The sequence below is a fragment of the Nesoenas mayeri genome (assembly GCF_963082525.1).
Source record: "Nesoenas mayeri genome assembly, chromosome: 14".
Taxonomy (NCBI): Eukaryota; Metazoa; Chordata; class Aves; order Columbiformes; family Columbidae; genus Nesoenas; species Nesoenas mayeri.
Genome location: NC_137556.1, coordinates 11391817 through 11417374, shown reverse-complemented (window position 1 = coordinate 11417374; position 25558 = coordinate 11391817). Strand labels below are relative to the sequence as shown.

The 25558-nt window shown below is 46.6% G+C and overlaps 1 protein-coding gene across 1 annotated transcript in view; it reads right to left on the bottom strand.

Annotated features, from left to right (window-relative positions):
• PDLIM4 (PDZ and LIM domain 4) overlaps nt 1–23620 on the bottom strand; it is a gene marked incomplete at both ends in the record, with an annotated part of 48493 nt that extends 24873 nt beyond the window's left edge. The window contains 2 exons of the mRNA XM_080352998.1: nt 7212–7363; nt 23528–23620. Of these exons, the coding sequence (XP_080209124.1) occupies nt 7212–7363; nt 23528–23620 (245 nt within the window). The remainder of the gene's footprint in view (nt 1–7211; nt 7364–23527) is intronic.
• Nucleotides 23621–25558: the final 1938 nt, after the last annotated feature.

Sequence of the window (25558 nt, the reverse complement as noted above, 5' to 3'; positions counted from 1 at the left end):
GTGCAGCCACATGGGTGCAGATGGGCAACAGTGACACAAATCTCTCAAACAACCCTATGGCTGCATTGCACCCCAATTGTATAGTCCCTTCTGGGGGATGTGACTCCAGGTCCCTGCCCATCTCCTGAACACTGTTGACCTCCCACGATGATACATCACTACGGTCACAATCGGTTTTTATCCCCGATATGGCCATCAGCCTTCTAGGAGCTGAACTCAGCCTAGAAGCAGCTGATGTTTCTGATCACCTTGCTGTGATAACCATAAGGTGTTGGGTCCATCCCTGCAGCCTGATGTAGGGCTGTCACCTGCTGTGCAAGGTGGCCAAGGCTTTGAGAGGAGGAGCTGAGCTCTGCTGAGCACCCGATGGACCCAGCTCAGCCAGGGTACACAAAGAAGAAGCTGTGGGATTTCTCCTGCTTCATTCCTCTCAGCTGAAACTATTGCTGTGTATCGAGGCTCTGGAAAGCTGCCGGTTTTCCTCTCTATTAGTCCTTGAGGAGCTCTGGAGGGGAAGCTGTGATTCACTTTTTCAGTTGTACTGTTACTGGAAACTTGAGAACATCAGACGTTGTCATCCTTCCCATCTCCCAGCAGCGTGTCTGCTGCTCGCAGCAAACAGACCCTGACAGAACCTCTGTGAGCTGGGGGAGGTGGGACAGGGGCTCGGAAGAACATAAACTACATGAGGTTCCAGGGACTTTTGGGGCTACACGTCCAGACGACTCATTACTGGGCTTTCTCCCATAGAAACTCCATCTCTGTACCGAGGGCAGGAATAAACAAAATCTTCACACTCGCGCTCTCCAAGCAGACTCAGCACAACTGTGATAGCACATCAATCCACGTGGGCTCTCTGCAGGCTGCTCATCCCCAGGGAAGCGGTTTGGTTCTCCATCCCACAGCAGGGCACAGCTTGCAGCTGCAAACCCCACTGCAGCCTTGCACTTGTGCTTGGTCACTCAGTCTCAGGCAAATTAGAGCAAATCTGACCCACACTGCAAGAACACTGCACCCCATTGTCACCTGTGAAGGAATTTGGGTTTTCCTGGCCCACACATGCTGGTTTGCTTCTTTCTGAACCCCTTGTCTTTGCTCAGCAGAGGGGTCGCACAGAGCAAAACCAGCCTCCAGAGCTGGGCGGGGGTTTCCACAGCAGCTATTTAAAAAGAAGTTATCTCTGATATACCTTCCCCGCTTGGGTGAGGGCCCAGAAGCGCCATTCCTGCAGCACACAGACTGGACAGAGGAGGAAGAAACTGCTTCCAGGATTTACTTTAGATAGAAGGAATCAAAGCTGAACCTTTGAGGACTTATGCTTTGCCACTACAGTAGGGAAATAAATACAACACAACTACCTTTGGGGTCCTTGGCTGTGCCTGGGGCCAGGTAGATGCTGCCACTTTTCCAGATCCCACCCAGCCCCATGCACAAACAGCTCCAGTGTTATTACCAAAAGCTGTAATTGGAATGGGAAGAACAGCATCAAAATTATTATTTTTTTTTGTCAAAAGTCTTGCAACATACATGAATTCCTCCCTGCACATCACAGGAATATGAACGTGTTACTCCTGGGGTAGAGGAGCCAGGATAAGGAATCTCTGCCTGATAAGGAATCTCTTCATTTGTGTAACTTAAAAGACAACTTCAGTGAGAAAAAAAGAACAAGTTTTACCATGTGATCATCCTTATCCACACATTTACATTGTTTAAAACTCTGAAATCCTTGGCTGCCAGTCAAGTGCATATATTTTGTGGCTAAATACCAAGAGCTCCATACCAGATTTCTGTGAGTAATAATTCACAGGGCTGTTTAACACCCGGGATTTTCTCCAACCAGTTGCCACGTACCTGCTCGTACCCTCCCTTGCAGATGCCAGGCAAAGCAGCCCCTGTGCTACCTTGGCTTGCTATTCAACAGCTGGGAAGAGGCTGCCTGATTCATCATCAGAGCATCCCAAACAGTCCCACTAAATCCTCATCAGCGTCTTCATCGCCTCCCCCCAGCCCAGGTACCTGGCACCGCTCCAGCTTCACTAAACCACTTGAACTCCTGGCCTCACATTTCAGAGCCATTAACTACAACCTGAACAGCCACCCCTTGTTACAGGTATGTCCAGGTAATTCCTCACACATTACATCAGTACCCACATGAGCATTGGTTACATAAATTGACTTCTTTCATGAGCTGATGAGGATTTTTGGCTGCTCCATTTCAGAACAGAAAGGCTACTGTGCTGATTTGCTTTTCATGGTATCGCTGCCCAGAAACAGCCATGCACCTCTCAGGGCAAAATGTGACCCAGCAAACCCCCTTACAAACAAAACTCCCCTTAACTTCAGGAGGGACAGGGTGTAGTCAAGAAAAGCATTAGAGAATGGGGTGCGAAGAAAAGAGATCTGCCCAAGAGTACCTAGAGCCCTTGGTAATGGACAGAGTAGAGATTTTTAGAAAAAAGAAATGTTAGTACAGCCTGAGAGCAAGGGCAACCTCACAGCTAGCACCAGGGCTGCAGGGACAGGAGGGGTGCAGCCCCACCACACTCGAAAAGCTGCAACATCCCCTTCCCAGCAGTTTTCCCAGTGTGGGCTTGGAGCCTGCCCCTCCAGGAAGGATGCAGCTCAATCCTCCATACTCCCAGCTGGCAGACTACAGCTTCAGAAAAACCTCTCGGGCTCGCTTCCCCCTCAGGCACAGACAGGCACATCTGGACAGTGCTGCCAAGGACCTTCCAGCTGTGTGCATCAACAGGAACAGCATTCATTATGCCACAACATCTCCTGTCCAGTGCCAGAGGTCCTCTGGGTGCTCAGTTGTCTTCTCAAGGGATGGTTTCAGCAAGGCACAGCTCTAAGACAATTTTATGGCAGCTTTTATTTGAGGCATGACCCGATTTGAAGTAACATATCTTCCCTAATAACCCGGGCTGCAGCACAACCCCAAGAGATATTCATCCTCAAAGGAGCTGGGAAGGCTGCCTTCAGAAGAGATCAGAAAATACGCACTAACATGTAAGCAAGAACAGGACAAGCTACACTGCCAAGCTGGTCAGCTCTGGACCACAGACTTGCTCCATGCACTTGCCTGGATGCTGACTGCCTTCCAGAGTAAGAATGGATTAATTGCAAAAAATAATACTGATTTTAGTGCATGAATACTCGTTCACATGAACATCCATCACTATAGAAAATCCAGATGTGATTTATCAAGCCTGCCATTATTTTGGTTTGCGTTGCTGGATCCTTTGCTACTATTAGAAAACAAAACAGCTTTGCTATTCAAGGTGGCTGTTTGGAGCCAGCTTCTCACCATGCCGTTGTTTTACTGCTGATGCCCTCCGGACACTGCCCACCTCAGCCTTCCAAGAATTCTGTGACAGAGCAGCCACAGACCTGCTCCGAGTCCTGCCGTTCTTTGCCAACCAGCAGACCCATCTATTGAGCTGCACCCCCAGCCCTGCTTCCCACAGGACTCAGACGAGCCCAGAGAAACTGGAGCAACCCCCAAAGAGAAAACAAACACTCTTCCAGTTTCCCAGGAGCTGTCAAGCAACCGTGCCAGACACACTAGGAAACGATGCGGTTCCTTTCTGCCAACACAGCCACGCTGCTTGCACTGCAGATCTTTCTGCTGCCTTAAAAACTTCACTTCTCCAGAGGTCCTGGTGCCGCTGACACACTCTGGCTCCCCCAGAGCTCAGTGCAGCCCCCAGCGAGTGAAGCCACAGCAGATGCACTTCCCACCAGCTGGCACAGCCCTCCAGTGGGGGAGAAGTGCTCTGGGTGCTGCTTTTCATTACAGTGTTTGGAAACGCTCCGTTTTTCTCCTTCCAAATCCTGCCATGCAGCCAGCTAAGAGAAAAACCGTCAAACCCAGTGTGACGTTCCTAATGACAGACTGTGCTAACCATAGACATGCCAATCTATTTGCAGTCCAGCCACACGGTCACGCCTGGCTGTGGGCAAAGTTGGTGTCACAGCAGAAATCCCACTAGCTTCAGTCGTTCCCTCTCAAGTACCAGGGAGAGATATTGCCTGCATGGGAAAGCTTTACACACTAATTGTTTATTCTACCCACAAATGGTCAGTCCTCCTGGCTCTTTACTTGTTTCTGGTGTATCCAAATGTCTTAATTGAGCAAATTTGATAAATAGGATGATCAGCGTCTCCTCCCAAAGTCAATTAGCTCTCTGCATCACCAACCCCTCTGAAACCCGGACGGGCCACATGGTCCTCAGGACACTCTGACAGACCACACAGTAACTCTCCACCCGTTTTTCCCCTATTCTGACTTTTCTACTGAACTTTCTAGTCAAAGGGCATTTACTGACCATGGTCTGAAAACAAAAAACAATCTTGTTCTGTATCACAGTAACACACAATGCCAAGGGTTCATGGAGAAAGGGCACGGGACAGAAGCAGCCCAGAGGGCTGAAAGCCCTTGGCTGCCAGACTCATGCCCATGTGCCCAGCTGCAGAGAGCCTCCTTTGGTGAAACAGAATTAACATCAGATTTTGTGTCTTCACAAAAGACCTACAATAAACAAGCTCATTATTTCAAATATATTTCAGACAAATACTCTTACTTCAAAAAAAAAAACAAACCACCACCTCCTTGTGTTGATTTGCATACTGTATTCTGTTGAAGGCAGCATACAGAGAGGATCCTGCTTGAAGAGCATCCTTCTGACCAAAGGAGAAGATGCTAATCCACATCTCTGCACGTGGGGCTTTCCTGGAGCTCAGTCCAATAGCAGAGTCCAGGGCGGTAACCTGCAGCTATTCCAAACAGCAGTTGCTGGACACAGACCCAAACCAAGAAAATCCCTGTTACTGCCCCAGGACACTGTTCTGTCACCAGCACCAGGTCCCCTTCACTCTCTGGGAAGCAGGTCCTGGAGCAGGGATCTGCTCATCCTGAGGAGGTAGCACAGGACACACTTCCAGTGATGACTAATGGCTGGGCAGAGTCCTCTGGATCCAACAGGTCATTCGGGAAACAGGAGATAAATCCAAGAGCCATGTCACCGAGAGCTTGCTTTGGGCCAAACTAAAAACAGACCTAATAAAGCTGCTAATAGAGCTGCTTTCCTTACTGTAGAAAAAATAAACTATTCAGTTTTTCCTATCAAGACAGGCTACCCCACAAACTTCTCCAGGCACGGCCGAGGTGTGGCTGCTCTCAGGGGAGCCACCTAACCAACCCAACAGCACGATCTCCTCCCTGAGATGAGCCACCCCACACCAAACGGTTCTGCACTGTCACCAGCTCCTGTCCATTCCCATCTTGCAGAAGCCTTAACATTTATTTTTGTCTGACTGCAAGGCATGAGCGTCTTTCAAATCTGTATACATGAAGACTTTAAGGCCTGACAAAACCAATACAATTCTCTTGCCTAGCAAAGCCCAAGCCACCTCATCCACAGACACCACACCACTGCAAGGCTGCAGGTCATCACCAGCAACACCTGCTTTAGAGAATCTCCTCTGAGCATGCTGCAAGGTGTCCCAGTTAAAACCATCCATGTTTAGAAATGTAGTTGGGCAAACCCAACTTGAAGCCACAGACCCTCCTGCTGCCAAAAGTCTTCCACACAGCAGCTTCCAGACCACCATGAGGTTGTGAAGGAACATTTCTGCATCTCAGACAAGCTAAACAGACAGATCACCCCTAACCCCGCACCAAGGCACATACTTGCACTGCTGCAAGACTTCTATCCACTCCTCTGGTGATGGAGAGGAGCTGTACCAGTTCAACACAACCCCTGCCCTGTGCAAGCAGTCACCTCTTAGGAGAGAAGATGCACTTTCACAGAGATACCACTAACATAGCAGCTACCACCACCAAGATCCAAGCACCACAACCATGGGGACCAGGCTGACATCAGCAGAAGGCTGTGCACACACTATGTGTGTGCCTCTTGTGGAAGAGGAGTAACTCAAGGGTCTGATCTCAGCCAAACAAACAGATGCCAATCGATACCACTGGCTAAAATGGGGTGTAAAAGTGGGAATTCAGCCCATAAGTTCATGCAGTAGAAGTCCTCATACACAAGAAGAAAATGCTGCCATGCTGCAGGTGAAAGTTGTTTTCAGCAAAACTTTAATATAACCCCTGACAAAGCTGTTCTGCTCCCAAACCACCTCAGCAGGTGGTAGCTCACCATACCTTCTGTCCCAACATAAGGACTTCCACATCTTCCAAAGAGCTCCAACAGCCTGTGGACAGCCAGCAAGGGAACCTTTGTCCTGCCCTGGCTACAGCCCCTCTCTGGGTAGAAAACCATCCAGTCCCCCTAAAACTGCTCCTAACGGAAAGCAAAACAACCATTCTCCTTGGCTCTGGGAAATTCTACTTGCATTAAGTTTTCTTTCTCTCTTTCTTTCCTAATGCTGAAGCTGAGCTCAGGGGATTCTGCTTCAGCCAGGCAGTTCAGATACCACTGTCTGATGAACCATGAGGAACCAACAAAGCTTTAATCCATTTACAGCAGCACAGTCAGAAGCTATGTGTTTTCCAAGAGTATAAACAGTAAATGATAGATCTTTATAGCAGGAAATGCCTTTTTAATCTGAAGTGGGAAATTGTATACACGTATTTAAATCTATTACAGATAACATTTGTTTTTTGTAAGCCTTATAAGGAGCGCTCATTTTGACTGGATAATGCGATTTGTATTAGAAACCCTTAGCTACAGAATTTCAATTAAAAAAAACAAAACACAACACCACAACAAAAACATACACACCGAAAACAAGCCTTGGTTTTGCTTTGAAATAGTCTAATAAAGTGGATTTGGTAGGACCTCCAAAGGTATGTTTACCGAACAAATGTTTAAGAAAATGACAGGTGGATGTTAATTAAGTTAGATGCTTTGCCCAAAGGAGATTTCAATCCTTGTGCTACTCTTGCTTGAGTTAATAAAACCTCCGTTGGGTTGAAGGATCTGAATCAGCTCACAGTCTGCATGAGCCTTGCAAGGTGCAAATGATGATCCACACATACAGATGAGCTGAAGCCATTTTTTTTTTATTCAGTTATCTTCAACAAACAATTCTTCTTTACTATTTTTAAAAATGCAGAACAGTTACACAGAGCATGGGGACGCACCAAGGACTGAGCCTAAGGTCACATCTGCGCCGGGTTCAGCTGCCTGCAGATGGGCCAAGCAAAGCTGACACGAGTGCACATCAAACAGAAGAGGGCCTACCTGTTCACTGAGAGCAGGAGCTGGTCCATGCAAGCTTTGATCTTGTTTTGTGCTTCTAGGTGTGTCATGTTATCTGTGCTCTCTCCATTAATTGCCAGAATAATATCTCCTGGGCACAGGTCTGCCATGGCTGCTTTACTGCCAGGGTTAATCTATGCAGGGGGAAGAAAAAAAAATAGGTTACTTAAAAGAACATTTGGTTTTAAACAAAGTCCAATTTCTTGCAATGAGCAACAGATAAAGGGAATAGTTATTTCTGAAGAAGACACATGTTTTACCTACACCAACAGCATCTACCAGAGGTTGGATTTCAGAGCCAGGGCTCTCAGGTCACCCCAGTTCTCCAAGGACCATCCTCTAAAACAACCCTCTTTTAAAGAAGAGGTTTCTGTTAACCCCAGTCAGTGAGTGATTTCTTGCTTGAAATAATGCAAGACCCTCTTTCCAGAGAGATACTTTACACTCCTTTGGCTTGTAGGCCTTAAATCATGCTTTGAGAGTCAATCGCTAACTATGTAATTAAAAGATGAGCACAGTTACCCTAATTGCTTCCTGCAGAGAGGTTACATTTGACATCAGTTTTTCCTGACCATTATTCAAATGACTTGTCTCTTTCTAACCCTGCATGGAATATCACACAGCTCATTAAGCCTCCACAACTCTTTCCTTCTGGTTTTGTAGGAATGCCAGAACCTTATAAAAATCGTAACTTCTTTCCTGAGGAACTAATGACAGGTCCAGGTACCATTTGTGGTCAGCCATTAAGACCAATCCTTCAGGCCATAAAAGTGTTTCTTGAGAAATTACCATTTTATTTCCATCAGTCCAAATGTGGTTTTAATATTTGCAATAATATAAAATTATGCAAGGCACAGACAGGACAGGTAAACGTGTCTGTTTAAACTCTTAATAGCTACATGCTTGCCCTCTAATTTCCTCTTCAGTCATTCAGAGCATCCGCTAGCGCTCCACTAACCAACCACATGGTTTATCAAGTGAGAAAGTATGGCAGGTATGACTTTTGATTATTCATATCTCACTGCATGTGTGATGGGGCTTTGATTCTGTTCAACCTTGACTCAAACAGGTGTAGTGCCCTATCTCAGGTGGTGGGTCTCTGCTTCATCACACCCTGCCTGAAAGATTCAGGCAACATCTTCACCACTGCATCCTCCATCTCTGCAGGACAGAGCTTACCCCAGTGCATGGTGGCAACCAGCTGCTAACAACACAGGTATGGTTTTTCAGTTTGAGATCAAGTGGCAGTCACCAGCTTCACAGTGCCCAAAAACCCGTGACCACCAGGGGCCATCGTTAAATGGGCAGCAGCCTTTTAGAAAGGGAGGCATACAAACACCCCTGTTTCAATCTTGTTTTCATGGGGAAACTGAATAGGATTTAGGAAATGGGAGAGGTGCTTGAGGACTGGAGGAAAGCAAATGTTACTCCAGTCTTCAAAAAGGGCAAGAAGGAGGACCCAGGTAACTATAGACCAGTCAGCCTCACCTCCATCGCTGGAAAGGCAATGGAACAACTTATCCTTGGTGCCATCTCAAGGCATATCAAGAATAAGAGGGTCATTAGGGGCAGTCAGCATGGCTTCACCAAGGAAAAGTTGTGCTTGACCAACCTCAGCCTTTTATGAGAACATAACCAAGTGGACAGATGATGGCAAAGCAGTGGATCTTTATTTCAGTAAAGCATTTAACAATCTCCCACAGAATCCTTACAGCTAAACTGAGGAAGTGTGGACTGGACAGTTGGGTAGGGAGGTGGACTGTGATCTGGCTGAAGGAAAGAAGCCAGAGAGTCCTGGTCAATGGGGCAGAGTCTAGTTGGAGGCCTGTATCTAGTGGAGCCCCCCAAGGGTCCATACTGGGACCAGTACATTTCAATATATTCATCAATGATTTGGATGAGGGAATAGAGTGCACTATCAGCAAGTCTGCTGGTGACACCAAGCTGGAAGGAGTGGCTGACACGCCAGAAGGCTGTGCTGCCATCCAGAGACCTGGACAGGCTGGAGAGTTGGGCAGGGAAAAATTTAATGAAATATAATGAGGGAAAGTGTAGAGTCTTGTATCTGGGCAGGAACAACCCCAGGTTCCAGTATAAGTTGGGGAATGATCTAATAGAGAGCAGCATAGGGGAAAGGGACATGAGGGTCCTTGGGGACAGCACTGTGCCCTTGTGGTCAGGAAGGCCAGTGGTACCTGGGGTGTATTAGAAGGGGGTGGTCAGTAGGTCAGAGAGGTTCTCCTTCCCCTCTACTCTGTCCTGGTGAGACCACACCTGGAATATTGTGTCCAGTTGTGGCTCCTCAGTTCCAGAAAGACAGGGAACTGCTGGAGAGAGTCCAGCGCAGGGCAACAAAGATGATTAAGGGAGTGGAGCATCTCCCGTGTGAGGAAAGGCTGAGGGAGCTGGGGCTCTGGAGCTTGAAGGAGACTGAGGGATGAGCTTATTAATGTTTATAAATATGTAAAGGGTGAGTGTCAGGAGAATGGAGCCAGGCTCTTCTCAGTAACAACCAATAAAAGGACAAGGGGCAATGGGTACAAACTAGAACACAGGAGGTTCCACTTAAATATGAGAAGAAACTTCTTCACAGGGTGACTGGAACAGGCTGCTCAGGGAGGTTGTGGAGTCTCCTTCTCTGGAGACATTTAAAACCACCTGGACACCTTCCTGTGTAACCTCATCTGGGTGCTCCTGTTCTGGCAGGGGGATCGGACTGGATGAGCTTTTGAGGCCCCTTCCAATCCCTGACATTCTGTCATTATCACCCTTTGTGGATCACACTGGGACTGGTCCCAAGACCAAGGCTGGTAACAGTCAGCAAGAGGTAGATGGCATTTGGCACAACACAGACCTGCTGCACCAGTCTATGCACGACTACAGCCACTGAAACTTGAATCAGAAGGTGTTTGAGTAGCTCCAAACCACTTTTTACATTTAAGTAGAACTGGCAGCCTGAATTAAGGCTTTTGTTGCATTGTCAGAGTAAATCAGCATTTGCCATTTGCTCTGCAATAATGTCAGGCAGGCTATTCTGTTCTGAAAAACCTGCCGAGCCAACTCCTTCCCCACGCACAGGCCCCCCTATGACTCAGCTCAGAGCAAACAACAGGAGGTATTTCTGAACACACATTAGCTGTAAAGCTCTGACATGGGACATTGCAACCCAGGGTAGGTTTATTTTTTCCCTGGCATGCTTTTGTCCTGCTGCGTGTTTTGAACCTGTGTAAGAAGACGTGGCATTCACAGAGCACCAGGGTCCTTCTACCGCCACAGAAGCTGCCAGACCCACCAGAAAGTTGATCAGAAGCTCCACCAGCACCTCTATGTGCTTGCCTGCTGTTATCCACTTCCCTCAGTGTCCACCCCACAGGCTTTTGGACTAACAGATCCTCCCTTTGACCCAGGACAGCTGTGTTTTGTTCTTGTCTGTTCAATGCTGCCTAGGTGTCCAATGGACTTTCCTTCCTGCACTGATCTTAACCAGATTGTAGCTTCCTTGGAGAATAAGCTGTTCATAAATGGGGCTCTTAGCTGTTTCCTATTTTTAGATTCTGGTTTATTTCAAATTATTTTGGCAGTATTTTCACATTAGCATTTTATGCTAGCCATGGAGATGACTGAGGACTTGAAATGGAGCTGCACTCCAAGAACTCATTAGTTTGAGATACAGCATTGGTGTCACAGCAGCTTGGGAATCAGTACTGTAATCTCTGTCAGGTACAAAGTTTGTATTTAAGTGAAAAATGTTTAAAACACTTCAAACCAAGTTCTCCTAACTCACAGCTGTGCAAAGCCATTAACACCAAACATGCCACAGAAAGTTCTACAAGCCTGGTTACACATCAGGGTTGCATTTGGATCCCCATGCTAGGGCCCTACCTGCTTTGCTCCATGCAGATCCATGCAGGATCTCCATAAGGACAAGGATGCAATTTTAAATATATTTTTGTAAGAGTCTCTACTTGGAGTGACACAGCTGAGAAAGATGACCCTCTACTGTTACACAGAAATAACCAAATAGAGGAGGAAGGAGCAGGAGGGATCTGGCTGTCTTGTTTGGGCAGCACCCACACACAGCAGGAATCAGCTCAACCCAGAATGCCCCTTATCCAGCCTCTTTCCTGCAAACACCTGAGCATCCACTATTGTAAACACAAGGGTTTTTTTGTTCAAGTGATAAACCTTGGTTTGTGTATTAGTTTGTTCTCCAGGGCTATGGCCCTAAGTAGTGTAACTACAGCTGTGTGCATTGCCCATGGGTGTAAGGTCTCTCCCAGGCATTAAAGCCCGGCAGCGCACAGAGGTTTAGGGATGGGGTTTTTACTGGGGCACTCATCCATATTCCCCTCCAGAGGGGGCTCAGGTCTGTCACGAGCGGTAACTGCAGCATGCACGACCTGAACAAAGCATGCGTGAATTTGAGAATAACCTGATACATTACCAGTTACAAAACACCGCAAAGAAAACCTGCACCCTGTCACCGGAGCCTGGTGTTCTTGAAAGGGTCCTCCAAAGGAAGAGAGGATTGAGAATAGGATAGGCTTAAGAAAAGCAGTGATAAGATCTGGTTTGGTTTTGAATTTCTCCACCAGTGCTATGAACAAACCATTTAAAAAAAAAAAAAATCAAGGCTGAATGAACACGGATGAAGACGAGACCAATGGATGTGTAACTCGGGGTGGTGTGAGCGGTCTCCCCAGGACAGGCTGTCTCTCCCCACCACACGCTGCCTTTCTGTGGGCAATGCCGAGTGCCCTAAAGCAGAGTCCCAGCTCACGTGCTGAGACTGAACATGGGACTGTCCCACAGTGCCTGCTGCATCCCACAGTGCCATGCCTTGTCTTGCCCACGCTGGGCACCTGCCAAGATTTGGGCTGTTTGTCTCCTTTTGCTCCAGTGATAGCTCAAGCAGGGCAATTACTTGCCAGCAAGGAGCCAGCCCAGGTCCTCACACCCTGCTAACCCCGCGGCTGCAGGGCCCCACACGGGTGCTGGGATTTCAGGGCTGGAACAAGGTGCAAATAATGCAGGGGTGGTCCAAGTCCTGATGTTGCTGGCATTTCATGGGTTTCACTCCCTGCAAGGCCACATGTCTCCCAAAGGGCTCTGCTTGTCAACCTCTATGCACCTTCAGAGCAATCCAGTATGGCACCAAGAGCCAAACCCACAGCAAACACCACAGGCTTAAAGAAACAAATATTTGTATTCAGGCCCCCCAAAGGTTTTTCTTTTTCAGCTGGACAAGAATCCTGCCTCCTTTGGAAGCTGTGAGCTCCCAAAACCACAACTTTATACAGCAGCAACCCAGTGCTGATGGGAACTCCCAACCACCAACTTACGCTGCTGGTTAATGGTTCCACTGCACTTGCAGGTATTGTCCCACCAACACAAAGCCAGAGCCAACTGATGGAGACGGTGTGAAGTTGCACAAGACAGCCTAGTCAGCCCCACAGCTTGCCCACAAAAAGGTAGGGGACCTTCCCCCTGCACCTTCCTGCTCCTGGGTGCCAGCCAGCCTCCCTCCCTGGTGCTCAGCAGGCTAAACAGCACAGCCTGGGACGCAATCCAGTAGAGCTGAACAGTTTTCCAAGAGCAAATCAAAACAACTCAGTAACAGGTTCAGTGCATTAGACCCATCATCTGGGACCAGGGCAGGGATGGAGTTAGCTGGTGGTGAGCTGTTTGTGAGATGATGAAGCAGATCCCACACAGCACTATACATGGAATACCCACTACCCATCACCTAATCCCTGCTGCATCTTCAGCAGGAAGGAACTGAGCACGAAATACATACAGGACTTGTCAGTGTGCTAGGGGGTCACTGGCACTTGTGTTTTCACAGCTGCTTCTATACCCATAGAAGCACATTTGTGTGTTCTTTGCCCAAAGTGATGGTGCACGCACAGCACAGTGTCTGCTCTGGGAATGCAGCATAAATGCACATCATTTTTAGTGCTCTTCCAAAATTAAATAAAGCTGAGAGAGCACAATGTTCTGCATTTCACCACTCCACAAAAATAAGCAGCTGTTTCTTCATTTCTCTCAAAAAAACCCACAGACACATAAGAATATTTAAAGAGAAAATACTAAAAGAAACACGAAACACGCACAGCTAACAACACTGTAATAGCAGGGCACACAGAGGTTTGCAGAGCGTGTGCCCCCAGTAAGGAGCTCCAGCTCTCGGGAGCACAGCAAGCAGCACAGTGTGCCTCCTGCAGGGATTCACTCCAGTAGGAAGCCAGAACCTACACTTTTATCCCCTTTCCTAAGCAGCATATTATTCTTCCTAATCCCCCATGGACAAGTTTCCTTTGTGACACCTTCGTACATCCTCCACATAGCACTGTGCTTCAAAAAATACTAGAGGTCCAATATTGGTGCCTGTCTCAATCCTTTTATGTTACTCTACCAGGAAAAGGAGACTCTTTAAAGAAAGAGACCCCAGTAAACAGCCCTTCCCTCACTGTCCTCTGTCCCTGCAGGAAGTTCAGTCACAGTGCTGTGAGCATCACCCCCACACCGAGGATAACACTGGGAAACACGACCCACAGGCTGCAGCTCTGGACCAACACCCCACACATTAGTATCTCTGTTTGCCAACTCATCAACCAGTGAACTTTATCTGCACAATTACACTTTGTTTTTTTAAATGAGTGTTTTTTCCATTATTTTCCCAACCACTTTCCCCCAAGATCACCACCCACTTCTCTCCCCTCCTCCAGCCCCAAGCAACCCCCTCCCCAGCCAAGTGGATGCTCTAATGCTATGGAACAGACTGGGAAAAAACCCTGAAGCCAGCAGCAACTATCTTATCTGGCCACTGGAGCCTCATTAGGATTTACACTAAGTGCTAGCATCTGACATCAGGCCAATAAAATAAACCACATTAAGGCTACTGTTGCACTAAGCCAGTTGGTGTTGGAAGTTGCACAATCTAATTTAGTAAGTAAGATCATTCACACCGAGAGGAGTTTACTCTTGAAACACACATCATGTTATACTTTCCCCCCTGGAGATGAAGCACAGACATGAGACAGTCAGTGCAGAGCAAATGTTAGGGGCAAAGTCCCCCATGTGTCACTGTGTGTGTCCTGCTGCCCACACGGGGTGACCCTGCACACCCTAGAGACGCCTCTGCTCAGAAGCAGCTTTGCTCCAGCCTTCTCCAGAGTTGGACAAACACCACACGATGAACCAATCAATGCCAATTTGTTATATTAACTTGTTTCCCCCCGCTCTTTTCCCCCCCAAAAAGCCTGCCCCTATAATACCCCATGTCAGGACAAAAGGATGACAGAGCTGGGCACACTGTTCCTCCTCACTGTCCACACAGGTCTCAGCACAATCACTGGAGAGAAGAACTTTGCATTTATTCTCCTTTTTCCTCAGATTGAAGTACCTACTGAGGCAAATCACACATAAAGGCAGTTTTCTCTCACCCAGATCTCTTTCTCTTTTACTCTTAAGAAAAAAAGCACTACTGCAAGAAAACACAACATATCCTATCAATTAATAAAGCCATCTTCCCAGAATTTAGTGGGTTAAACACTCAATCCCACACAAGGTTACATGGACCACACACCACTCTTCTCTTAAATCAATGGCAGTTTGTTACAGGCAGGTCTGAGGAAATTTTCTGTTCTGCAAGCATGATCAAAAGGGCCTGATTAAAGCCTTCGAGAGGCTTTCAAGATAGTGTGACAAAATTCTCAGCTCTTACACAAAGCAAGCCTGTTCTAATATCAGGAAGCATACTAGAAGGCAGCAGATGATCTTACAGTAGCAATATATTTTAAAACAGGAAGAACCAGGAGATAAATGACTAACTAATGAAGATAAATTCCCCAAATCCTTTCAGCATTCTTTCCAGGGATTCTCTTCAGCTTTTCAAAGCATCATGCCTTGAACTGATGTACATTCCTCGCCAATCTATTTGCATGTCTCTAATTGCTTATATAAAAGTCCAATGTATCAAGACATTTAGGTATTCTGCACAGCCAATAAATAAAGAGCACTATTTATGTAACACGACTTTATTAACTGCTGAAGAAAACAAGATAAAATTTAAGAGCATAAAAGGGAAAGAACCAGAGTATGAGTGTTACAAAAGGCAAGACACTTAAGTCTTTTTGAATCCAAGTACTGATGGATCTAGATCCAAATTTAGATCAGATTCTTAGTGGAGATCCTAATCCAGCTTAAAGGCTGAGGTCTCTGTACAAAGAAAAGGCTGAGAAGCAATGAAATGAGAAGAGTTTTAAAGCAACCAACCACATAACCTGAGGGAAAATATTAAAGAGCTGATTGAGAAAGGCACAGGTCGTTCAGACACTCACATCCAGCCTGGCCTGGGATGTCTCCAGGGATGGGGCACCCACCTCCTCTCTGGGCAACCTGGGCCAGTGTTTCACCATCCTAAATGTAAACAATTTATTCCTCATGTCTAACCTGAATCTCCCCTCCTTGAGTTTAAAGCCATCACCCCTTGTCCTGTCATAACAGGCCCTTCTAAAAAGTCTGTCCCCACCTTTCTTATTGGCCCCTTTTAAGTACTGAAAGGCCAAAATAAGGTTTCCCCGGAGCCTTTTCTTCTCCAGGCTGAAAAACCCAAACTCTCTCAGCCTGTCCTCACAGCAGAGCTGTTCCAGCCCTCAGATCATCTTGGTGGGTCCTCTGGACTATCTCCAACAGGTCCATTTCTGTCCTGTGCTGAAGGCTCCAGAGTTAGATGCAGGACTCCAGGTGGGGTCTCACTACTACTCTCAGCCACCACCTCTGCTACTACTCTTCAATCTGCTTCATACTCACTCTGCTATGTTTGGGATCAAGGCCATGGTGGGACAACCTGCCCACAGGACACCAGCTAAGCCTTGATTTAGGTGCACTTGGAGCATCACCATGGTCCTCCAAGACACTGCACCATTGCATGTCACCCAGCAAACTGGATTCAGCAGCAGAGGAAGCTTTTACAATCATAATTGGTTTATCTCCATTAGAGGTTTAATGCCCAGACCTCCCTTCCCAGACACCGACAGCCAGAAACCAGTCATTCCAAACCCTTGTGTGTAGGAACCCCCAGGTGCTTGGCAGAAGACACACAGGAACTGCTCAGAGCTCTCCCTTTCACATCACCAGCTTTCTCAGCCAGAAAGGTGGGTTGATACTTACCTTCCCATCAAAACAAAAGTATCAACTGAGGTATCTCTCAAGAGAAGAAAATTCACCAACACAACAAGCTTCAATTCATTTGATGAGCAAACCTGAAGCATCATTCTTGTGAAGGCATTAATCTCATATAGACTGCAGGGATTTGTGCCTTTGCAAACACTAGATATTTTGCAGGGTTTAGTCTTTTGTACCAGAAGCTTTACATTTGCTAAAGGCAAACGTTGTGTGGCTTACAGTGAAGGACAGCATCCAGACCCAGTGTCCTGTGACCTCCCAGCCGGGCCTCTGCTCCGCACTGCCCAGTATTGCACAGTCCTGGGTTTAACTGTTCAAGTTTCTCTTCTAGTTCTGCATTGCCCATATGTGACAATTAAGAACCATTGCCTTCAATAATCTTCTTTAACCTGATATATTTTGCTTTCTGATGCTTGCACTGTAAAATGTCATTCGCACATAATTGCCTATCAGTCCACACAACATGTAAAACTACTTAGGGTTTAACGGGTGTGAATCTGAGTTGCTCTGGTTGACAAGAAAGATTGAGTGTGGTAGGGGCTTCAAGGCGTCTTTATGATGTTTGGAAAATTCATTGGCTGAAATACTCTTGCACAGCACTTTTTTTTTTTAATAGAGCTCTGTTCTCTGTGGTGAGAAAGTGGGGTTTATTTTAGGTCACCGCTGGCTGTAAAAGCTACATGAATGCCACACTCCGGCTTAACATCTTTGCAATTGCTCCAAGTAACCCAACAATTCCTGGTTTTGCTTGAAATTTTGTCAAAGTCCTGAAGTAGAAACCAAACATAACCTTATCTTCCAGGACTTGGGGCAAGTGTGGTGTTAACAGCTGCATACAAATCCATGGTGTTAACAAGCTCGGGGTATCAGGTTTGCTTCAGTACACATCTACCAGTGCTGCACCAACAACAAATCAAGCAGAGTGTCTCCTGTGAACATGTTTGTTTTAGCTATTTTATCAGCATTACCAGATCTTGAGAGATCTACTGTTTTCTTTCACACTCTAGCACCTGTGGTCACAGACGACTTCAAAAATAAAAACATTTTCACTAAGTGTTTGGGTATCTAAGAACCATGAGCTCAGAAATCAAACAGCAAACTCAGTTAGAAACACTATATTTAAGAGGACTTGTGCCTTCCAGGATTTACCATGTTACTTCTGCAGACCTGTCATATGCATTTTTCCCCAAGCTACAAAAATAAGTTGCAATAGTCTGCACTAATTCCACACAATCCATAATGGCATATTTGTATTAAAATTAAAGCAGCGAACTAACCCCAGCAGGAACCAGGATTATCATCATCTATTGTGATATACAGCAACAATAAGTTTAAGAAACTTCTCCTGGGCTGTATCAAAAGCAGCATGACCAGCAGGTTGAGGGATGGATGGGACTTTAAATAACTTGGTCTGGTGCAAGGTGTCCCTGCCCATGGCAGAGGGGTTGGAACCAGATGATCTTTAAGGTCCCCTCCAACCCAAACCATACTATCATACTATGAAAAAAAACCCACACAAAACCAAAACCACACAAAACATCAACTCCACATATTTCCCCTCATATGCTTCCTACACTAACAGGGCCGTTTTAGTAAGTCTGATGTCTAAATTCACTCTCTTTTATCCCTGTATCAAGTGGGATACAACCATGCACTTTTCCAAAGTGACTCTGAATACCTGCCTGAACAGGCAATCTTTCAATCTTCAAGAGGTTAGAAAACTGACATCACCATCATTAAAAAAAAGAAAGGCACCACAAACATGACACAAAAACTCAACCTAAACTCCAAATCCCCCAGCTACACTGAGCCCATTCTCCTTTGTTCAACCTGGCAGAAGCCCCAAGTGCTTTCAAGGGTGTGCTGGGTTTATTTTGCTAAACTCACCCCAAGGTCAGACCTTGCATGAATGGACCTACATGAATCATTCTTTCCGCCTGCATTCCCACTCTGGATTATCAGTGTGCTTGATGACGGTAATTAGCATTAAGCTTTAATTCCAGCATATTCTACCATTACTGTCTCCTGAACCAGCACAGGCATTTATTCTTCTCTTTCAGTTATTAAATAAAGCCTCAGTGATAGAGTATCTTCAGAAGCAAACATATTTGTTACATACTTTAGTTAGTTCTTATCTGTAGTTCAGATTAATTGTTAAGTACTACTACAGATTCAGATGTAACCACCCAGATTTCTCATTCCAGACCTTACAAGCAGCAATCCTTGGAAGAATGATGAGAACAAAAAAGAATGACAAGCAAAACTATTTCCTTCCACTTAAAAAATAATCATCCCACTTGAACTGTTATGTATAACAAACATTAATATGTGACCAACTGAGAAACTGCTAGCATCACATAGTTCTATACAGGCAATAAAAACATGAAAGATCAGCAGAAATCAGCTGAGGTCCTAGTTTTAGGATTTATCAACACAGAGCAACTCCTTTGGTCTATTTGGGTGCTCTGAACAGAAAGTGCATCAATTTGATTTAATAAACAATCAAATACAAGTTACACACAAAACCAGGAAAAAACTTTAAGGAAACCAAAGAAAAAAAACCCATTCCCTTTGCTGACACCTCTGGTTCTTACCTTCTCCACAAATACACACAGAGTAACTGAAGCCCAGATCTGCAGAGCCCTTTGTGCTCTGCCACCCCAAGCACACACGAACCAGCCTCCCAGGCCACCCCAGAAATCATCACCCCAAGCGGGTTCCCTCTGTATTCAAGTGGGATCACGGCAACACAATCCGGCATTCACTGGCTGCCCTGACGGAGTCAACACAACAACTTCTACTGGAATTCCTCCCTCAGCAGAATTCCTTCTTGAGTATCCTAACCTTTAACAGGACACATATTTGCTCAAATACAAAAGCTACTTAGGTTTAAAAGTCAACCTTAACTCAAACAATACCTGGATAATGGATTGCAGACCAATTATTTCTCACCCTTCTTGTGTTACAGTTCCAAGCCAACACTGAAAAATGCATTTTTGCTGCTCCGCTACAGACTAGTGGGTAAACGGAATTCAAAGCTAGCAAATAGAGGGAAAACTGTAATAAAAACTTAAAAAAAAAATCCTAGAATCAGTCTATTTTAAAATTATTTGTTTAGCCATTTATCCATGACTCTAAAAGCAGCAAGTGCTTGGATTAACACTGGCAAAGTCAGGTGGATGACAACACTGACTTGACTGGTCCAGGAGCTGGACAAGCCCCTTTGGGTGATCAAATGAATTCAGCTCCTCCAGCTACACTAATGACTGATTATCTTTTAATCCCAGGCAAGGGGTAGATGAACTGTGATCATACACAGAACCACAGCACTCCCTGATGTGGTTACAACATTGAGAGCAGCTGAGTCAATTATTCCATTTCTGTTCCGGAGCCGTGGTTGCTGGTGAAAGGCAAGGTTGTCCCTGCCAAAAAGCCCCTTCTCCACAGAGGGCAAACATCCTGCCCAGTTGTCAGCCTGCTCAACCAAGGAAAAGCAGCTGTCAGCTACCAGAAACTTAATTTCAAAGCCACTTTCTATCAAGTCATTAAGGCCAATCCTAACCAGATGTTTTGGCTCACTCCCTTACCCCTATAAATATCAGTAGGAGGAGGAACCATCACTTACCTGAGGTACAACACCCAGTGTAGCTTACTGTAATTGTGGGTATTATAAGATAAGCTGGGTTTCCTCCCCAGAGCACAGCCTTGGGCTACAATTCCCTTCCCAGCCCTGACAGCACCCCGGCATCACCCCTGCAGGTACCCGCAGCAGCATCCTTCTGGGCTGTGTTTCTCCAGCCCAGCAAACTCCTGCCCTGCTCATCTTGGTGCCCCAGAAAACACAAGAAGAAACAGGGGGAGGAAAAAAAAAGGATGGCCAGCACACCTAACTGTTTACACGACCCCATGAGACAGATGCCCTAAGCACACCCTTCTGGATTTGCATTTTTCTTTCCTTATCTTTAATCCTGAAGAACCAAATACTCCAACTCCAGCCCTGGCCACTCTACAGCAGTGCTCAGCATCAGCTGTTTTCAGTCACTTGAGCAATGAGATCTTGACCACTTGTCACTTAAGATTGATCAAAGCACAGATGGAAGTGACCTGTTTTCAAGAAAAAATAAATTATTCCTTGATTTCGTGAGCATATTTGAAACAGCTGCAAGGGATGGGCTCAACACCACCAGCTGCACCTGCACAAACTCTGCAACCTCACAGGGGGCTAAAGCAGCCCTGCTCAGTGAGTCAAGTCCATTACAAAGCAGAACTGCATGATCCTTATTTTCCTTGCTGACAAATCTTTATTTTTTTTCAGGTTTGTCCCTTGACAATACTGTCACAAGCCACTTTTGGGGACTATCTTCAGTCTTTCTTCCTGTCTCAAGCCAGGTACTTCTCTCTGCACCATAGTACCTCCTGCTCATCTCAGCCTGGTCTGGTAGCTCCAATCACACCAACTGCTTCAGTATTTCCCCTCTAGCAGCGGCGCTTTAGCTTCAGGTCCTACAAATGCAAGATTAAGGAGCTCTGCCTTCACTTAACCCAGAGCAACGACACTCAGGTTTGGAGAAGAAGCTGCACCCTTCTGGAGTCCCCCCATCAGACAGCAAAGCATTGCTTTGTTTTCTGTAGTAGCTTAGCTAAGAGTGGAGAAAACCAACCTATTAATGACTGAATACTTTGTTTTTTTCCAACCCCTACACAGATGAATTTGTGTTTCATAAGCAGGCAGCCAGCTGCTCCACCCAGAACTGAACGCGGGTGGGTTTTGGATGCTGTAAATCCCAAACATCAACTTTTAAATTCCCGACCTAACCAGTTTAAGTAGGATGCCTGCAGAGCTGTACAGCCCAAACACCATGGGGCACATCAGTCCTCAGCCCCCCTCGGGCACAGAAGCGGGGCACAAACCCGCATCCCATCACCCCACAGCACGTCGGCATCTTGGGCTCACAGCTGGATGCAGGAGTCCCAGAGTCTGGTCCCGCCTCCTGGCCAAATTTCTGCTTTCCAAAATGTATTTGTAATGCAATGGCATTTTAATATAAAACAAATATATATATATTTGTTTTCTAAGAAAAGACACTTTGAAGGAAGCAGAAGACAGACAAAAGCCTCAACAAGAAGGCTCCTTCCTGCAGCAAACCAACTGGGACAAGGGGGCTGGGGGCAGAGTAGGGGACAGGGAGCCCCCAGCCTCCTTGACCCAGGTTTCAAGCTGGAACAAACAGATTTCCTGGTTAGAGAATTACAGAATAAAAGCAAATATAGCACCACACCAGCTGCTTTCAGTTCTCTGCAAAAAGGCAGGGTTGCTTGGACCCACCACCAAGCAAAGCCCTCTAGCAGCCCTCTCCTGCACCCCCATGGCGAGGAGCTGCACCAGAAGCTAACTCTTGCCCAATTTTAACATTTTCAAGTATTATTTGCAATGCCAGTGAGGCCTCTTATTGTGTTAAGAGACAAAAGCCCAAGCAGAGCACCCTACACCCACATTTATGTTCCCAGCAAGTTATCACCCTCCAAGGGCAGCCATTAGTATTACAGCACATTGGACCACCACCAAGAGTTAAAAAGGGATCTGATTTAAAAGTCTGCCACACTCAGTAACATGACATAACACCCCACAACTGTTATTTGTTTTACAGCTCCTTGTGATCCAAAGAAAGATTGGCCTAATGAGAATTATCCTCACACCTCCCAGGTTTGCTGAATCAAACAAGGAATTTGGCAACCCACCTGTCTAGGCAAAAGCAGACTTTGTTTTTTCTTGTTTAACATTAAGACAAACTTTTTTTCAAAGTTACAGGAAAACAGGCTCCCTCTGCTAAATTAAGATGTTCATCTTCACAACAGGAAGAGTTTTACAGTCACCAAGAGGCGATTTTGTGTTTGTTGTATAAATCCATGCCCGGGAGGTATAGGCTGAGCCCCAAAAGCTGGGTATCTCCCCTTTGCAGACACCCTGGCTGCGTGCAGAGCCGTGCCCGGTCCCCAGAGCATGGCCAGCCCCGCCGGCCACTGCTCTTCCCTCCTCTACAGCCGCCTCCTCGTGCTGCTCCTCCAAAAAAGCCCTCACTGGAACACTTGGTAAGGGACAGACCCAAGTAAAAACAGAGATGTAATGCTGTGTAATAGGTGTATTTGAACTCAGATACAAAGCAAGTGTCTTTAAAACACGCTCTCTTCCATAATTTTTTCTTTAAAACTGAGGGTATACGTTTTCCCTCTTCCATCCCAGCTTCGGCAGTGGAATGAAAAGACAGCAAACAGCTTGTATGCGTTATGTGACAATATTTATAAGTTATGGTTCCTTTCAAAGCCTTTCAATACTCTGTTTGTTCAGGCGCCCCAGCAGCGGCTGCCCAGGAGAGCTCGGCAGTACTTCCCAGCCACAGGAAGGCAGGGCAGCTTCAGACATCCAGCCCTTCCGCAGGGCAGCCCAATGGCCTTGGAAACATCGGAGTCCACAGGAACGTGCCCAGCTCGGGCACAGCACCTCATCCATCACACAGCCCACCGCACCACCTCGCTGTGCTCCTTTCTGTGCCAAGGACGGTTCATTTTCACATATATCTACGCACAGAGCCTTTTTCGAGCTAGCCGCGGTGTCTTAGCAAAGAAGTTTCCAGAATACATCTTTGTAAGGTTAAACACAAGTGCGAGTGCACTTACACAGTAATTACTACCAGCCCACTGGGACCCCATAACGCAGCAGCCTGCACAGGGCAACTTCTTACTGACTTAACTCGTGCCTTCCTAAAAAAACCCAAAAGCCTGTGAACTTGGTCCCAGGCACAAATCCAAGCCCTCTGTAGTGCTGAGCACTACAAACTTTTGAAAGCCGATCTTTATGAATTAACAGCTAAAAAAAATAAATCAAGTGTGGAGAATGCTAGCTGCTCCACGTTAACACGGGGAAGAGCGGCTGAAAGAGTGCTGCGGTCAGAGGCAAACACTTCTTTGCCTGTATTTGGGGATACATAGAAGAACATATATTTTAAAAGGCCCTAAAGGGTACTGCATGCCCCGGGTACCCCCGGCCCGGCCCCGCTGTCCATCACCTGCCGCCGGTCCCGGCTCCACTCCCCCCGCGATCCCCGGCTCACCCTGGAGATGGTCAACGGGGCGCTGAAATCTTTACCGCCCACCAAGCGAAAACCCCACGGCGAAGGGCCACGCAGGACCACCGAGTGGGACATAATGGCGAGGGAGGAGAGCGGCTCCCACGACTCCCACTCGCGACTTCTCAGTCGAACGGCTCCGCCGGTCCCCAAATCGCCGGGACGGGCCGGTCCCGCCCCCGACGGGGCGTGGTGAGGAGGCGGGATCGGCCCGGCCCGGCCATCGCTGGGGGGGTTGCGTTTTAGCACGAATTTTCCCCTGTAATAAAGTTAAGTGCGGTCAAAGGCTCCTCTTACTGCGGCTTCGTCCTCTTCGGTGGGAAGAAAATGATGTAATAGGTCGGTAAACACACAGTCACGACTTTTTTTTATTCATCAAAAGCATCATGTCGAAGCAGAAAAGAGAAAAAATGGAAGAAAATCACTTGGAATGACTTGGCCGATGCATCACTGTAACTTTGCAGGGGAGTCTGGGGCAGCACCGAGCACCACAGAGCATCTCTATGTCCCGGTGGTGCAGGCGAATCGGTGACCATGGGAGCACCCAGAAGATGTCCCCGCTGCAGAGGGTGCTTCATGTGATGGCTTTCAGGCATGTGGTGGTAGCTCGGAGGTGGGATGGGTGGGCAGTACAGCTGCTTAGTGTCTCCCCTGAAAGCAAAATTCAAAATGCCTGGGCTTGGGAAAACTCCTCTTCCTGGAAAGGGCTGGCCCACTTCAAAAAAAGGGCTAAACAAAGGATCCATTGTTTGAAAAGTCCACTTCCATCAAGTTACTTTCTTGGTGCTCAGTTTCTGTGACTTTGATTTATGTGCTATTTGCTGTGCAGACTTTTTGCATGACTTTGCTTGTGGCGCAAGAAGGTTTGCGTGACCATCTCACCGCTGCGCCCGCGTTATCCCAGAGGCTTTGGTCTGGGACAGGGGTGGGAGCTGAGATTTTTAAACACTCCTCCGAGCTATTGCTGCAGCCTTGTGATTTAACAACGTAAATACAGTGAGTGTGATGAACCCAAAACACAATAACCTTTGCTTGCTTCGCTAGAAAGGTACCTACAGAGAAGTTCTGCTGGTCCCAGCAGAGCTTTCACCCATGCTCTTTGTTCCACGCGAGCGTGTGCCTCCAGCGAGAAAGGCTATAAAAGCTGACTTTTGTCTGTACAACTGGTGATGAATCATACCTCCTCATTCCTGTATGATATCACCGAGCCTGCAGAAGGCTGGGAGTAGGCTGGCCTGAGGTTTCCTTGCTCGCGTTAAAAAATCCACCCAGCTGAACACCGACATTTGTCTTGCAGAGAGCTGGAAGCTAGTTTATGTATGTCCCACATCTCCCGCTCTCGCTGGCCGGTGACAAGCAGCACCTCCTTGAAGGACTGAGTTAACACATGTGGAGCGTCAGCACTGCCGTCTTCTTCATTTTCGGAGGGAAAAGAATCCTTTCTGTAAAAGAAACTAAGTTTGCTGGAAAGTAGCAACAATAAAAAGAGAGAAAAGGAAAAAAGCAGGGAAAAAAATGGAGACTGCAGCTCTGTGAAGTCAAACATTTTTCACTGGCGTTCATTACAGCTTTGTTACCAGGGTGGTTTCTAAATTGCACTCAGGCTGCGAGCTGCAGGCTCTGCTGCACAGCAAAGCGTTGGGGATTTCAAAGTAATTTGCTGGCATAGGAAATAGATGATCAAAACACAGAAATCCCCACTATTAAAGTATTCATTTCAAACGCTGATGGGAAAGCTGCTGGCTCCGAGGCACTTTCTCTTCAAGGTCTTTTGAATGCCCAGCCTCGGTTACCCCTCATGGCTCATCAAAAAAGTGAACTCAAGTAGAATACAATTAGAATTAACCAAATCAGTATAAACTTGTGGGTGTGCTTATTCCAAATGAGACTATTCCAATATGCATTAAACTGAGCTGAAGTAGAGGCAGCTTTAATCTGAATAATAATATCTGCAGTTGAATTGCTCCTGATGGAAAGTGTCCTCAGATTTCAGAATTGCATCAGGAATTAATTTGG